The following is a 14,529-nucleotide window of genomic DNA, read 5'->3' as shown; positions in this document are numbered from 1 at the left end:
TCTGCATCACGAACCGTTCACCCTATCTAGGGCATCTTTAGGCCCTAATGTTGAGCGCCTTGCACCACATCGCATCGCAACGCATCTACCGTGCTTTTGGTCGCTACCTACAGGGCCCTAAAAGGTTCCTGGCTTCGCAATTGGCGAGCTCACAAGCCGCCACCTCTCCTCTTCTGCCCCCTCCTCTTCTAGTTCTAAGGCTTCGATAAGGGCTCAAAGAGAGTTTACGAACTGCGGTGGTGCAGCGTGCCAGCTTTTGCAACACAGGGGGTAGTTGGTCTTGCTGTGTGCCCACAACCCACAAAACATAACACAACCTCCCCACCCCCCACTAAACCCTAAATCGCCGCTTGATGGCGCCGTACAGCAGGGCCTTAAGACCTCCCAGCAGGCAGAGGGCGCTACCCAGGCCAAGGGCAGGGGCCCCCGTGCCTCCCCCACAGTCCCCCAGTACCCCTACGAGTTCAGAAGAAAAAGGCTTGGAATTCATCCCCTCAGAAAGTTCCCCCCCATGGGAAGATACGATGGCAACAAGTGGACTCTGCACCTCAGGGTTTTTCTTATCTAGCTGCAGCACCAGCACATCATCTCGCCGTATACTCTGTGCCACTTCATCCAGCGACAGAACGCGCACCCCCTCCACTGCAGGATGTGCTGCCGAAGAGATGGCTGCAGAGGAGATGTCTGCAGCGGGAGAAGGATCAGACACTGGTGCTGTAGTGGCAGCTGCGCTTGCCGGCGGTTGCTGCATCTCTTTTGGGGGGGGGAGTGTAAAGCTGGCAGCACCCGAGAAGTGCCGTTGTTGGCGCGCATCTTTCTCCCCGTCGCCTTCCTGCTGCTCCTGCTCCAGCTGCGGGCTGTATGTGTAGCTGTACGTTAGGAGCAAGCTCGGACGGCCCCCCCTTAGCCGCACGTGGCGCCAGTCGAAGGCAAGGGGTTCCTTCACAATAGATGCCCCGTCTACAACAGCAACGCAGTAGTCGAAGTTGCTGCTGCTGCTACTTGTGGTGCATCCAGCGGCTGCTGCTGCGGCAGCTGCCGCTGCGCGAAGGAGGTCACCGCAGAGGCCGCTGTCGGCGCTGGTTGCTGCATGACACTGCTGCTGCAGCGCCTGCCATTGTGCACGGCTGATGTATCCCTCCTCAGAGGAGGAGGGGGCAGTCCCCTCAGCGGCAATGCTGGTTGTCGTTGCTGCTGCTGCTGCTGCTACGACGCGCCGCTGCTGTCGTGCCGACTCCCTTCGCTGCTGGATGCCGTGGGAGAAGCAGCAGCAACCGCAGGCAGCAGCAACTGCAGACAGTAGAGGCGAGGCAAAGAATCCACTCTTCATTGTCTGCTCGCTGGTTGCGGCTGCGGAGGAGGAAGGGGGGCCTCTCTCAAGAGTCCAGCTGGGGCCCCTGCAGCAACCGCGACAGCAGCAGCACCAGCTACTGCTGGTTCGATGTGGCTTGGGCAGCGAAGCACAAGGCGCACGGTATTCTGGTTCTAAAAAAGCAAAGAAGGCACGTAGAAGAATCGGGAGGAGCATCGATGCCCCCTGCTGCGGCTGCTGCATGCGGCCTCAGCTGCCCCACAGCCTTCTTCATTGGAGAGTAATCGTATTTGGCCTTCAAAAGTGCAACAATTTGTCGCTTTTTGAAGTGAAGGGCTTGAAGTTTGGGATATAGGGGGCAGGGAACTGTGAGCTTACGGCGCATTCCCGCAATAAGCAGCTACCAAGCCGGGAGAAACGCGCAGCAGCCTCTCGAGCAGGCGGCCACAGCTGTTGCGGCGGAAGATGCCGCGCTCTGCATGCGGTCGCTATCTGCCGCTGGCAGTTGAGACGGCAGGGGAGCCAGCAGGAGACCCCTTGAGTTTCGGAGGCCCCCTTGCTCGGTCTAAGCGTCTGCAGCAGACGTTCAGGTTGGAGGGCGTGGGAACACTGGCACGAGCCGTAACGAACTGCTGCTTCCTGCCGAAGCTGCAGCACAACAGGAGTGCTGCCGCAGGCAGGAGAGCCGCAGAAGAGGGAGGTGCGGAGGCGTCAGCGTCAGAACATTCGGATGCAGAGGAATCTAAGAGGGAAGCCGATGTCGAAGCAGTCCTGCAGCGCAGAAGCAGCAGGCGGCAGCACCAGCAGCAGCAGTTGCTGAGCAACACCTGCCTGTTGGCGGAAGGAACAAGGGTCTTCATGGGCACCTGCTCAGAGACTCCGGAAGCGCAAAAATTCTTTTCTGCAAAATCTCCTGTTACGGCGCTCGCCGTTAAATCGAGTGCGTTTCAAAATCTGAAACACATCAAACTGCTTTTCATAAGGGGCTCCGGTGTTGCTCGTAGAGGCGACCAGGAAATTTCCGCTAGGCAATTTGCTAGGCACTTCCGCCAGGCATTTTCCCCCCTTCCCCCAGTTGTGCAAATTCATCATGGCAGCCTTCATGTTTCGTGGCTAGCTCGAAGGTTGTAAGGGCTTTCATGGCTTGCTGCGGGGGAGGCTGTGTGTCTGCGGCGGGGGTGCAGATGGGATGCTCTGCAGTGTGACGGAGGAGTCTGGAACGGCGTCCGTTGTTGCCGTGCAATCGCGCGATACGTTGAGACGCTTTCAAGGCCAGCCTTCCTCCAAGGCACCACCGCTCCGCTGTTGTTGCTTCGAAGAGGACAGAAATCATCTTGTCACGGGCGGAGATGACTGCGTAAATCTCATAGGCTGCCAATCTTCTGCCGAATCGCCGCTTGAATGCATGCATATATCCCGTGCCCCTGGTCTGCATGCAGGCATGTAGGCCTTTACGCAGAGCCATTCCAGTGCGTATTCTGCCTGCTTTCTTAGCTGCATTAGCCGACATGCATTGGTGATATGGCAGTTTGCAGCGGCTGCGCATGGATGCAGGTCGTACGCCAGTGGAATCTCGAGACAGGGGCCTTGGCCGTCGACTTGAAGGGGCACACAGACTCGGTGCGGTGTATCAGCAGCTCCTGTGGATTTGGAGGTGTACTTCTCTCGGCTGCATACGATGCAACTGCCAAGCTGTGGGACGTTCGCACGCGTGTAAGCCGTGTTGAGCCTCGTTGAGCGTCCTGGAGAAGGGCACTCAACGCGACTCTACGCAATTTTTGAAAAAAACTCCACGCGTTGGGGGTCACATGCCGGTGCAGGAGGCATGGTGGTGGGCAGTGGAGGTAGGGGGGAGTTTTCTTAAGGCCAGCGCTATTTCATTTCCTGCGTGATGGCTTATGCACTTCTCAGAACGCCTGTCTCACGATTACCCAAGGAAGTCCGACGGAAGCCGCTCGTTTGCTGGATGTTTCTTCCACGCTGCAAATCCTCACTGCTGCGGGAACGCAGGTATGAAGTTTTCTTGAATCTGCGACAGCCCTTCGCCTCATTTGCAAAGGCCGGCGGCGGGCACTTCCGCAGAGGGTGTATTCTTTTTGCACGGCACTAACATAAAATTCAACCCGTTCCCTTGGCTTCGTGCAGCTGCCGTCGTGAGCGTTCGAGCTCTGCGGTGCACGGTATACGTGTGTGTATGTGTGCGTGTATGTGTGTATGTGTGTATGTGTGTGCATGTGTGTATGTATGTGTGTGTGTGTGTGCATTAATGTACATGTCTGTATATGTATGCTTATGTGTATTTGTATGTGTATTTATATGTATGTGCATGTATGTGTAGAGATTTGTACTGGTGTATGTGTGTGTATTAGTGTACATGTATGTGTATGTTTATATGTGAATGTGGGTGTGTATTAGTGTATGTGTATATGTATGTGCATGTATATGTGTGTGTAGCTCTATGCATGTATATATATGCATATCAATGTGTATGTGTGTATATGTGTGTATAGTTCTATGCGCATGTGTATATATGTACATATACATATATGTGCAATTATGTGTATGTGTCTATGTATGTGTACATGTATGTGTATGCATGTATATATATATATATATATGTGTGTGTGTACATGTATGTGTGGCGGAGGTGCGACTTTGGGATGTGCGGCAAGCGGAGACGCCATTGTGGGAGCTGAGCAGCTTTGCCAAGACTGTCATCGCTCTTAAGGAGATACCGGTTGGCACTGGGGCCTCTAATGCTGGAGCAGCACGGGATGGCAGCTCTTCCTTGTTGCTCGCGACTGCCTCCCTCGACAACGTTGTTCGCATATTTTCTCTCGATGTAACGCCTGATGTCCTCGCACGCAGAGAGAGCGCTTCCCTTACCCTTCCCCCTTTCTTGTATTTCTCCTCTCTCCCCCTGCCTTCCTCGTCCAAGTGCCGAGCGAGCGAATCCCTGTCTTCTGCAGCGTGACACCGTCGGGCAGCAACTGGGAAGAGTCGCGTGATGCCTGCGGCGGCGTCCGCTCAGCAGTGCAGACTTTTCTTTCGGGTGCTGTCTTTTTCTGTGCAGACCCTACAGTTGCAGCAGTGCTTCGGCTTGCGGAGCGACGTGCTGTGCATGGATGCGGTTGCTGGCGACGTCAGCCTTGGCAGCAAACGCAGCAGCAGCAGGGGAGGCGGAGCGAGAAGCATCAACAGCAGCAGCTGCCGCCTCCTGGTGGGCTTGGCAGACGGAGGATGGATGGTACGACAACAAACAGCGGGTGCCACACGCGCACTTAGTGAGGAGCTGCTGCTCGTGCAGCAGCAGCAGCAGCAGCAGCAGCAGCAGCAGCAGCGCAAACGCCTGCTGCAGCTTAAGCCATCGGATGCAGGGTATTTCAAAAGAGGACGCTCCGCACCGGCAAATGCGGGAGACATGGTGGTACGCGTGTTTAGGGACGTTCCTGCATCGTATGTGTGCCGCGCATGGGCTGGAGTGACCCTGAGTGATGCTTTGACGACGGAGTGGGCATTAGCTTTTTTTCAGACTTTGTTGCTGTGGGCTCTCTGGTTGAAGAGACTGGGAACGCTGCTGCTGTTGCTGTTGCTGTTGCTGCCCCAGGTTGACAGTTTGCAGAGCCGTCGGCTCTCGCGATTGGATCAGTTGGTCAAGACTTTTCAGTATCAAGCGGCGATGGATGTGGCGCTTACTACAACGTACACCTGTTTCCCTTTACGGCCCCTGTGTAGACTGCGAGGGGGGGCTGCTTGCTTTTGGCGTGTCTGGTGGTGGAGGGCCTGTTGGTGTTGTAGGGGCTGTTTTGTGTCATTCGTATAGGGCTTGGCTTGTGGGTGTACGGGGTGCTTTTGGGGGAAGGTGCCTTTTCTGTAGGGTTGTTTTCTGTCGGGGCTATTTTCCATAAGGGGTGTTTTTCCATGGGGGAGGTTTTGTGTAGGAGTTATTTCTCGAAGAGGTTGTTTTTTGTTGACCTGGCAAGATTTGTTGTTGAATGGCGTTGTGCATCTTTATGTGCTTCAGGCCTCAGCACGTTTTGGCACTGTCAGCTGAGCTGCTGCAGCGCGGAGGCCTTCGCAGCTCTGTTCGGGGGCGTGACATGTCTTCCTTGTTGCCCCTCCTGAGGTTCATTTCAAAGCACATTGGTCTTAAAGGGGCGGCTCAGACTGCCATCTCCTTGCAGCTGCTGCATTCCCTGCTCGACGAGAACGAAGGCTGGCTTGTTGAAGAGCCGCAGGCCGCCCCCGAGCTTAAGACCCTCCTCGCAAAGATTTGCCAGGTGCATCGGTCTACCTATTTATGCGTCTATGTATGGGTCAAGGGTTCCGTAGGAAATGGGCGTAGCTGCGGTTTGGCATGCTGGGGCTCATTATATGTATATGTACATATATATACATATATATGCATGTATATGTACGCGGTATTGAGAAGAGCTTGGCATGCAGGCGATGCAGCACAACACGCGCACGAAATCCGGTGTGCATGGCGAGGAGGAAGCGCGCGCTTGGCATATGAAAGTTTACTTCTGGGATTTGTGTGTGTTCGCAGCGTGTGGCCTTTGAGCTGGAACAAATTCGACGCTTCGCGAGAGTCGAGGCCCTCGTGGACGCCCTTCTAGCTATTGAGGCCTGAAGGATGCAGTCCTGGGTTGAGGTTGAGGTTGAGGTTGGGGGAACGGGGAAAGTGGGGGAATTAGTTAAATGGGGCAGCATTCGCAGGCGCTTCTTACAGGCAAACCCTTAAATCTACTTAACTACATCTTCTTTTGAGTTCAGACAGGTCCCACGGGTTTGTACAACGAACAGCCGATGCTCTTCGTGAAGGCTTTTAGCATGCAGTACACCCTAATTTAATACTTACAACGAAGTTCTCAAGTGCTAGGCTGTTACGACGTACTGGTTTCATGCTGTTAGTCAAGGTATTGGCATACCACAGGCGGTTATTCGGGACACTGGCGTTTTGTAGGCTGCTGTTCAAGACATTGGCGTTTTATATGCTGTTGAATTTGGCACATCGGCATATTATGTGCTGTTATTTGACCTTCTTTCACAGCAATGATTTGTGCTGTGTGCATTTTGCTAGCACCCTTGACCACCGCGTGTCTCTGAACCGAGGGGATTTCTCGGGTTTTGTATTTGTACTCTTAGAAGCTTCTGAGTTCTATTAGTCAATTTCAGGCTGTCAAAAGCACTGAGGGGCTCGGGAGAAGAGGATTAATTATCCTTTTCCTCTTGGAAGGCGCTGCTGATGATCGCAGTCCCCCCCCCAGCACATGCACGCCCGCCAGGGAAATGTGTGCTCGCAGCTTAGCAGAAATACGAATTGAATTATAATCTTTAAAAAAAGATCTAGATGGCTTAGGTTTCAAGGTAAACGCAGTGTACCGAGGAATTTTCACGCCTCCCTCCCGGTTGGAGGAGGGTCGTCCTTCTCTACCCTGGTCATGCAGAATCCTGTGCGCCTCGCACACACAAATGCACAGCATGTCTCCAACTCATCTTTAAAGGTTCCATCCAAGGTAGCCTTTCGGCTGCATCTGGATATCGTTTCCGAGGTTTCAAGAGGAATCGTTCATGTTTTCAAGCTCTACCCCCGCCTCGGGGCCCTGCCGGCCATGGATGCAAAACAGCTACAGCACCAGCTGCTCGCACTGCTACTGCTGCTGCTCCTATGCGCCTTGCAGCCCTTATGCGGGGTTTGCACGCGACGCATGCGCTACGGTTTCATTTTCCCCCAGCAGCGTGGAGGGCAGCTGCACCCGCAGCACGGCCAACACCTGTACGCTCAGCACTCACGGATGCTGCTTCTGCGAGGCTGTGCATCGTCTCTAAAAGCTTCCCTTGACTTTATAGGGCCTGCTGCAGCTGCACACACAAGACTTCAGGAAGGCCTTGCAGCAGCGGAGGCGGCGTCAACGGAAGTGGCCCCAACTGCAGACGTCTGTACGCCTACTGCAGGTTCAGACAGCACAAAGGCAAATGCTGCAACCGCAGGAGGCTCAAGATTGCCACCCAGCGACGCTGCAGAAGCAGAAGGTGCAGCAGCAAGCGCTGCTGCTGCGGACCGCTTTAAGGCGGAAGACACAGCGGAGGCGTCAGCAGCAGCGGCAGCCTTGGATGCCGCAAAAGAAGCAGCAAAAGCATCAGGAGGTAACAGCGATCATCTCTTGTTTGATGCGGAGACGTTTAAACGCATGCAGGTCCTTCGAGAGAAAATTCATGAGCTGCAAGTTGCAGGTGTCCAGACGGTAAAAAGATGCTGCTGAAACTGTTGCTGGGGCTGCCCATTGGTGGTTTATGGTGTTGCCAGTGGTTGTGCTGCTGATGCTGTATACATTGTGTTGCTGATGGTGGTGGTGCTCCTGCTGTACTTCCTGCTGAACTTTATATGTTGCTGATGCTGTATACATTATGTTGCTGATGGTGATGGTGCTCCTGCTGTACCTCCTGCTGGAATTTATATATTGCTGATGCTGTATACATTATGTTGCTGATGGTGGTGGTGCTCCTGCTGTACCTCCTGCTGAACTTTATATGTTGCTGATGTTGTATACATTATGTTGCTGATGGTGATGGTGCTCCTGCTGTACCTCCTGCTGGAATTTATATATTGCTGCTGCTGTACTTTGCTGTAGTTCCTGCTGTCCTTTGTGTTGCTGTTGCCCATGTTGCACCACGGCGACCGTCCTTTGTGGGTGTATAGAAGACCTCTGAGGAGCCGCACGTTTGGGGGAAGGCCATGATGTACAGTACCTTGAGGCGCATACGACGGCGCAGCCAGTTTCTTGAGCATGCATGCGCTTTCGCCAGCCTCGCCTCTGCAAGTCTCTGTTTGTCTGTTTCTGGGAATTCAGGTGCGGGAAGCCGACATAGCAGATGTGCGGCATTTGCTAACGGAGAGGCGCCTCTTGGAGGACGTTTTGCGCCTTGTGAGAGACGCCCTTGTGGCAAAACTTCAGCCCCCTACCGCCGTGGCCGCTGCTGCAGCTATGCATGCGGAAGGTCAGCGTCGGGGGGACGGGGGGAGGGCAGCAACTTTGACAGCAGCAGACATCGGACAAGAGAAGCAGCACGCCGATGCATCTAACGCCGCTACAGCGGGTTTGCAGCAGCTCGAGCACTTGGCACCGCAATTGCTGCGGCATGCCGCGTTCCTAAGAACGCGTGTAGCCGCACAAAAGACGGAGAGGCTTCTGGGGCTTATGCTGGTAAGACCGCCTAAAAGTGCACTTCAATGAAGTCTACGCTAAGTCTGAGAACAGATTCACTCCTAAAAGCTTTTCGCATCTCTCCTTTGAGCGCACCCTTCAACGAGAGCACACCTTAAAAACGCTCGATCCCTTGGAGAGGAGGACGGCAGTTTGTTGTAGAGGGTCGAGTGGCTCTGTGTGTTGCCCGCACCATGCCTGCTCGCTGCAGCTGGGGAAACCTCGCCAGCTAGACGAACTCATGGATCGCATGGCGGCTCTAGGGGGGCTTGACGAGCATCTTATCGCGTTCCTAAACCACAAGATTAGAGAGGCCTCCAATGCGCACCCGCCCAAGCCACTCGCTGCCACGGCACTCCGCGTCCTTAGACAGAGGTGTTTCCTACACTTGAACTCTATTATCTTATAAAGCGCAGTTTTCCACTTCATTCATTCAAACAAGCATGCAAAATCTTCGCTACCTGACCGCACAGTCTCCAGCCGCAGCTCGAAAAGTATATGCACATATACATATATATATGGTTAACGTTTATTCCTGCCGGCTCGGCAGTCCAAAAGTATGTTCTGAAGGGCATGCATGCATGCGCAGCGAAGGGCATACTAAACATTTACAGACTTTGCGCGTGCGACTGCTCAGGTGCACCGCGCGCTTGCGACTGGAGGCTGCAGGCAAGGCGAAATACTTGGGAATTTTAGCAGAGGTTTTCCAAGAACCTCCTCGGGCTGCCGACATGAGGGCTGTTGCGAATGTGAGCCACACACTGCGTGAACCGCCGTCTTCTTCCACGTGCCTTTCAGTTCGGAGGCTTTCGTTTTGACGACTTCCCCCGTCCGCCCCTACCGAGCACGCAAGTCTCCATCCACGGTTATGATTTGTGCGTAGGCTGCCTTGCATACCACCGAGGAAATTGAGGACTTCTGCCAGTGGCTGCGCAGTGGAATCGCCTTTGGCGGTAGGTTTTCACGCGGAAGCATGCAGCCACTGGCCCTTGCTTCTCTCTGCCTGTTTGATGCCTGCTTGGAGCGTCCTTCCTTTCCTGCGGGTAAAACAAGTGCTGCTACGCCGTCCTCTGCTTCCTCGTGTCTATGCGCGTTTCTTTCGCCGGCCTGATGTCCTGTGCCGTTGCTGCAGAGGAGACTCGGCGCTTGACAGAGCAGCAGCTGGAGGTGATGCGCGCGTTGCTCGCTGCCACAGAGTCTCTACATCCAGCTGAAGGAGAGCACCTCGACAGGTGGAGCGAGGCCACTGCCTACAGACCAAACTCCGATATCAAGATCTGGGATGACATTCCGAACAGGCCTCAGTCACCGTCGAATGAGCAGAACTCGGATTCCCAGAAAGATATCAGCAGGGAGAGGAGTGGAGAGACAAGCAGTCGCCTCCCTCCTAACGGCACCGACAGTGCGATGCAAGAGTAGCCAGCTGCTGCACAAGCTGGCTTGGGGTGGGGGCAGAAGCAGCCAGTGCGCTTTCACACAGGCAGAAGAGCAGGTCGCATGCTGCATCACCTCTGGAGAGCAAAGCGCTAGTAGAGGCGGCGCAGTCGAACAGCCGAGCCTCTCGGGGGTGTGGGAAGGCGCGTGCATGCGCATCCTCTCCCTCTGCCACCTCTCCCCCCGTTCTCAGTGTTTTTCTCCCGCCGGCTCAGAGACATTTTCATGTATGAAAGAAAAGCCCACCACACTTCACCGCTTGGAATATTGGCCTATGGAAGAAGATGCAGAGAGAGAGGGTCGGAGGGGAGGAGGCGATGCTCTGAAGGGTGGCAAATCCTAGAGATCCTAAATGTATGGCTCTGTTGCTGGCTAGCTGTCATGTTCTTGTCTGCTCCCCCACAGGCCGCGCTTGCTGTTAACTTTTGAAATTTTGGTGTATTTCCATTTGCCTTTGTTCCGTTGTGCGCCTGCATTCTGCTGGCTGCATTCAAGGGCTTCCTTCTGCATTTCCACTTGCCGTCATTAGCCGTCCCTGTTGCTAATCTAAGCTGTCCTGGCCAGAATCTGCAACACCGGAAGCTTTTCAATCAAGGCTACTGTAAGGAAGCACATAAGGGAGTGAGGCACGGCGATTCCCCCCTTCATCGATTTGAATAGTGCTACCAGCAGGGATGTTGGACCCCGCACCAGGTGGTGGTGATGAGAGGATCCGAGGCGTATTCTCAGCGTCTTGGGCAGCGGTAGCATGTCCGTCAGTGGAGGTAACAGAGGAAAGCACCTCCTCAAAGAGTGGAGGACTGGTATCCTTCGTCTGATCGGTTATGAAATCCCTCCTGTGGAAGCCAGGGCTATTAAGAGTCTCCGCCGGGACATAAAAGTTTTGGGTATTAACAAAGCCCTTGGAATATTCAGGGCCCTTGGGATCAACAGTGTCCTCGGAAATAAAAGGGTCTTGGGAACCACTAGCGTCCTGGGCATGAGGAATTTCCGGGGTTTTAGGACGAGGCTTGACATTAAGATGCTCAGCAACAACAGGGAAAGGAGTAATAAATTGGTCATTGGGAAGACCAGTGCCTTTGAAATAAAAGAGTGTAGGGTTATGAGTAGTGCCTTGGGTATTAAAAGAAGGCTGGACAATAGGATTCTGGAGATCAACAGGGCGACGAGTATCAAAATGGAGCTTGGAATGACCAGAGCTCTGGAAATCAAAAGGTGGAGGGTTACGAGTAGTGCCTTTGGTTTTAGGAAGAGGCCGGGCATTAGGATTCTGGGGAACAACACGGCGATGAACATTGGAATGGAGCGGGGACTGACCAGGGCTCTGGAGATTTAAAGGTGGAGAAAGATGAACAGTGCCTTGGGTATCAGGAGGAGGCTGGGCATTAAGATTCTGGGCATTAAAAAGATCTTTGGCATAATGAGGACCCCTGGTATCATCTTCCTGGGTATCATGTTTCTGGGTATAAAAATGATCTTGGGTATAATGATTCTGGATATCATCTTCCTGGGAATTACGTTCCTGGGTATTATGTTTCTGGGTATTATGTTCCTGGGTATTATGTTTCTGGGTATTATGTTCCTGGGTATTATGTTCCTGGGTATTATGTTCCTGGGTATCACGTTTCTGGGTATCACGTTTCTGGGTATCATCTTCCTGGCCATCGAAAAAATCCTGGTTATAAAGAGGATCCTGGTTATAAAGAGGATCCTGGTTATAAAGAGGATCCTGGTTTTGAAGAAGATCCTGGGTCTTTTCAATGTTGAAGATATCATCACGGATGAAAGCGGCCTCCTTCTGTCTTTCTCCGTCTTCCAGGGCCTGTTCCTTAAGGAGCTTCCTTTCCTGCACGAGCTTTCGAAGGCTGCGCCCGGCCATGAAAGCGCTGGCAAGAAGAACAACGAAGGTTACAGGCAGCAGCCATCTGCTGTTTTTCCTTGCGAACCGACGAGGGGACCATTTCCTGAAAAATTACACACGTACGACAGCACAAGCCTGCGTGTGGGAGCAAAAGACCTCAGTTTTACGGTCAAGTGCCTTCAAAAGCAGAGAAACGCTTCGAACAGTGCGGAAATGGGTAAACACGTGGGGGCTCGCAAATTCGTCATCTTACTCCCGAGGAAGGGTCTCGGTAGCGACCTCTTCTTGCACGGCCTGCATTTTGGGAATCTGGAATATGGCGAAAATCTGTGGGCGTTATGTGAGTAAGCAAAACTAGTTGAGAATCCACGATACTTTCAGTGCGCAGCATTTCGCATTGATATAATGCACTGGTAGAGAGGAGAGGAAGCATCCGACAGGTGTTGCCTTGGCACGCTTTCCCGGGGTAGGGGTAGAATTAGCGACGCGGGAAGCATCGGTGCGCTACAGAAGGGGGTTGTGGATGAATCTGAATTGCCAAGGGCCCTAAAACGAAAGCCTCCTCCGTGAGAAGCACACGAGAACCCATTTTGGCTTCAGAATACAGTTATGAAAGTTTTTTCCCAACGTTAAGAGAGATTTGATCCATACTTCCTTTTCAGCAGGCCAACTACCATTGTCGCGCGCTCCCTACTATTTGCGTCTTCTCTCTGTGCCATTCCTTCGCCCCGTTTCATCAGTGCGTTTCGAATTTTCTACACTTTTATTCTAGCTATATCGTTAGAAAAACACGCCAGATGCAGCGCGGGAAGGGACAAGTCTGCGAGCATGTGTGCTACCTGCCGTTCTGTGTTTGCGCATGCCAGCGAAGGCGCGCGATATTGCCTGTTCCTTTTTGAGGTAGAGCTTATCTAAATATCTGCCTTTAATGTCAATGTATTGAAAAGTTTGCTGGCGGCTGGCCTACACGTCCACACACACGACCCCTCACACGCTACCGCCGCACGGGGAGGTCACTGAGGGGCATCGCGCTGCGGCCTGCAACGAGGTCTTGAGCTGCACCTCCACGCGATACGCTTCATAGTGGCCACCAAACCCGAGGCAGGGTACACTCGGTGCATTCTTGGCGTATTATTTTGTGCAAAAAGGAACTCGCAAGAGCCGGTTAAGTAGAGCGGCGTCGCTGAGACGCGCAGCACAGTGCACCTTCAGTTGCCATACCACTGGCTCAAACGGCCAACGCATTACAGCAAGTAGACCTCCACCCACGTCTATGAAAGTAGTTCCTGAAACGCATGCAATCTTGGATTAGTTTGTTACTTTCATAGGGAAGGTAGCTGCTAAGGCAGGTTTACCGATGCAGCCCGCAGGCTTGCGCTTGTGGCTGTCTGCGCGACGGTTCAAAGACAGATAGAGGCTGACGCAATCTTTTGCACCCAGGCCGATAGGGTGTTCGCGGTCCCCATTCTAATGGGCTTCTACTCATCTGTCAATCAAAGGGCGAAAAGGGAGAAGGCCAAAAGCGCGCAGGCAGACGCAGACCGATTGTGCGCTACAGCAAGGAACAATGAGCGTCGTCGGCCTCTCGGAGGGCGCAGGTGCAGAGGCACCCCTTCATAAGCGTAGCGTGCGATTGTCTACTGTAGGGACTGAAGATGCAACCCCTGCAGCTGCCTCCGCCCGCCGGAGCACGCATGTGAGCTCCGTAGAAGGGACGACGGCGCAGCAATCCGGCGGCACTTCTAGCGAGGAGCCCCTCGCACCGATCGGAGAAGTACCCATTTCTAATACCTCCGGAGAAGGGAGAGGTTTCTTGAGCGAGCGTAGCGTGCTCGAGGGTCCCCCTCCGACAACACCCCTGACAATGGGCGTAAAAGAATACTTGGAAACACAAGTTGCTCCGGCTTTAATGCCGGCGCTCGCCGCCCTCTGCGAGGAAAGGCCCCGTGCTCCCGTCGAGTTCCTGGCTCATTACCTTCTCGAAAAGAGTTTTGACCAGAAGAGGGATGAGCAGGAAGGTGGTTTTAAAGCACCAGATTAGCGTCTGTGCGTAGGGCTGTTACGTCTACAAGCACATCTTTTAATGCCTTCTCCCACCTTCTCCTTAACTCTGTGAGAGCTTTGCTAGGAGAAGGCTTTAATAAGCCTTCGGACCCCCCCTCCCGTCCCCAGTAATCTAGGCCCTCGGCTTTTCTCGAGAACTGGTAATAGCCTTTGCGTCGAACCCGGTTACTTATGTCAGCGGCTACGCTAGACAGCGCTTCGATAAGACTCACGGCCTGCGAGAGCTACGCACTGCTCCGCGTCTGCGCCGCTCGCTCAGAACTTGAACCACGAAATGCGGGATTTTTAAAAAATAGACAATAAAACCGCTACTCGACCCTATGCCTCCCGCGTCGCTTCTGCTTTGGAAGCAATCTACGCGATGATGTAGTACGGTTTAGGGAAGTACGCCTTCCGAGAAGCAAAAGCCACCCCAGCACGGCTTAGTACACGACGCAGGGGCCCCTAGATCTTAGTGCTACCCCTTGGTGGGGCGACCCCAATTAGCTGCAGAGAAACACACATGGACGAATTCGTTTTTAGCGAGAGTCACGCACCCATAAGCTGCAGAGAGCTATACTGCGTGCGAAGGGGAAGGCATGCAGAGCCAAAGACAACACCGACACGGTGCCAGATGTGTTGTCGAGACGCTGGCAAGGAGGCAAATAGGC

General features: G+C 53.6%; 3 protein-coding genes across 3 annotated transcripts; all 3 read left to right on the top strand.

Moving 5' to 3' along the window:
• The first annotated feature begins 1,777 nt into the window (after positions 1–1,777).
• On the top strand, positions 1,778–4,924 carry LOC34620044 (uncharacterized WD repeat-containing protein alr3466). The gene is made up of 6 exons (XM_026338474.1): positions 1,778–1,933; positions 2,816–3,025; positions 3,224–3,322; positions 3,960–4,154; positions 4,386–4,768; positions 4,834–4,924. The coding sequence occupies exons 1-6, from the start codon at positions 1,778–1,780 to the stop codon at positions 4,922–4,924; spliced, it is 1,134 nt and encodes a 377-aa protein (XP_026194259.1).
• Positions 4,925–7,110: 2,186 nt separating this feature from the next.
• On the top strand, positions 7,111–9,939 carry LOC34620045 (uncharacterized abhydrolase domain-containing protein DDB_G0269086). Its single transcript, XM_026338473.1, has 7 exons — positions 7,111–7,560; positions 8,167–8,307; positions 8,377–8,520; positions 8,732–8,772; positions 9,158–9,269; positions 9,404–9,473; positions 9,653–9,939. The coding sequence occupies exons 1-7, from the start codon at positions 7,111–7,113 to the stop codon at positions 9,937–9,939; spliced, it is 1,245 nt and encodes a 414-aa protein (XP_026194258.1).
• Positions 9,940–13,382: 3,443 nt separating this feature from the next.
• On the top strand, positions 13,383–13,856 carry LOC34620047 (dosage compensation protein dpy-30). Its single transcript, XM_022733317.1, has one exon. The coding sequence runs from the start codon at positions 13,383–13,385 to the stop codon at positions 13,854–13,856; it is 474 nt and encodes a 157-aa protein (XP_022591941.1).
• Positions 13,857–14,529: the final 673 nt, after the last annotated feature.

The sequence above is a fragment of the Cyclospora cayetanensis genome, unplaced genomic scaffold (genome assembly GCF_002999335.1).
Source record: "Cyclospora cayetanensis isolate NF1_C8 unplaced genomic scaffold, CcayRef3 CcayRef3_contig_264, whole genome shotgun sequence".
NCBI lineage: Eukaryota > Apicomplexa > Conoidasida > Eucoccidiorida > Eimeriidae > Cyclospora > Cyclospora cayetanensis.
This window is presented reverse-complemented; position numbering and strand designations above follow the sequence as displayed.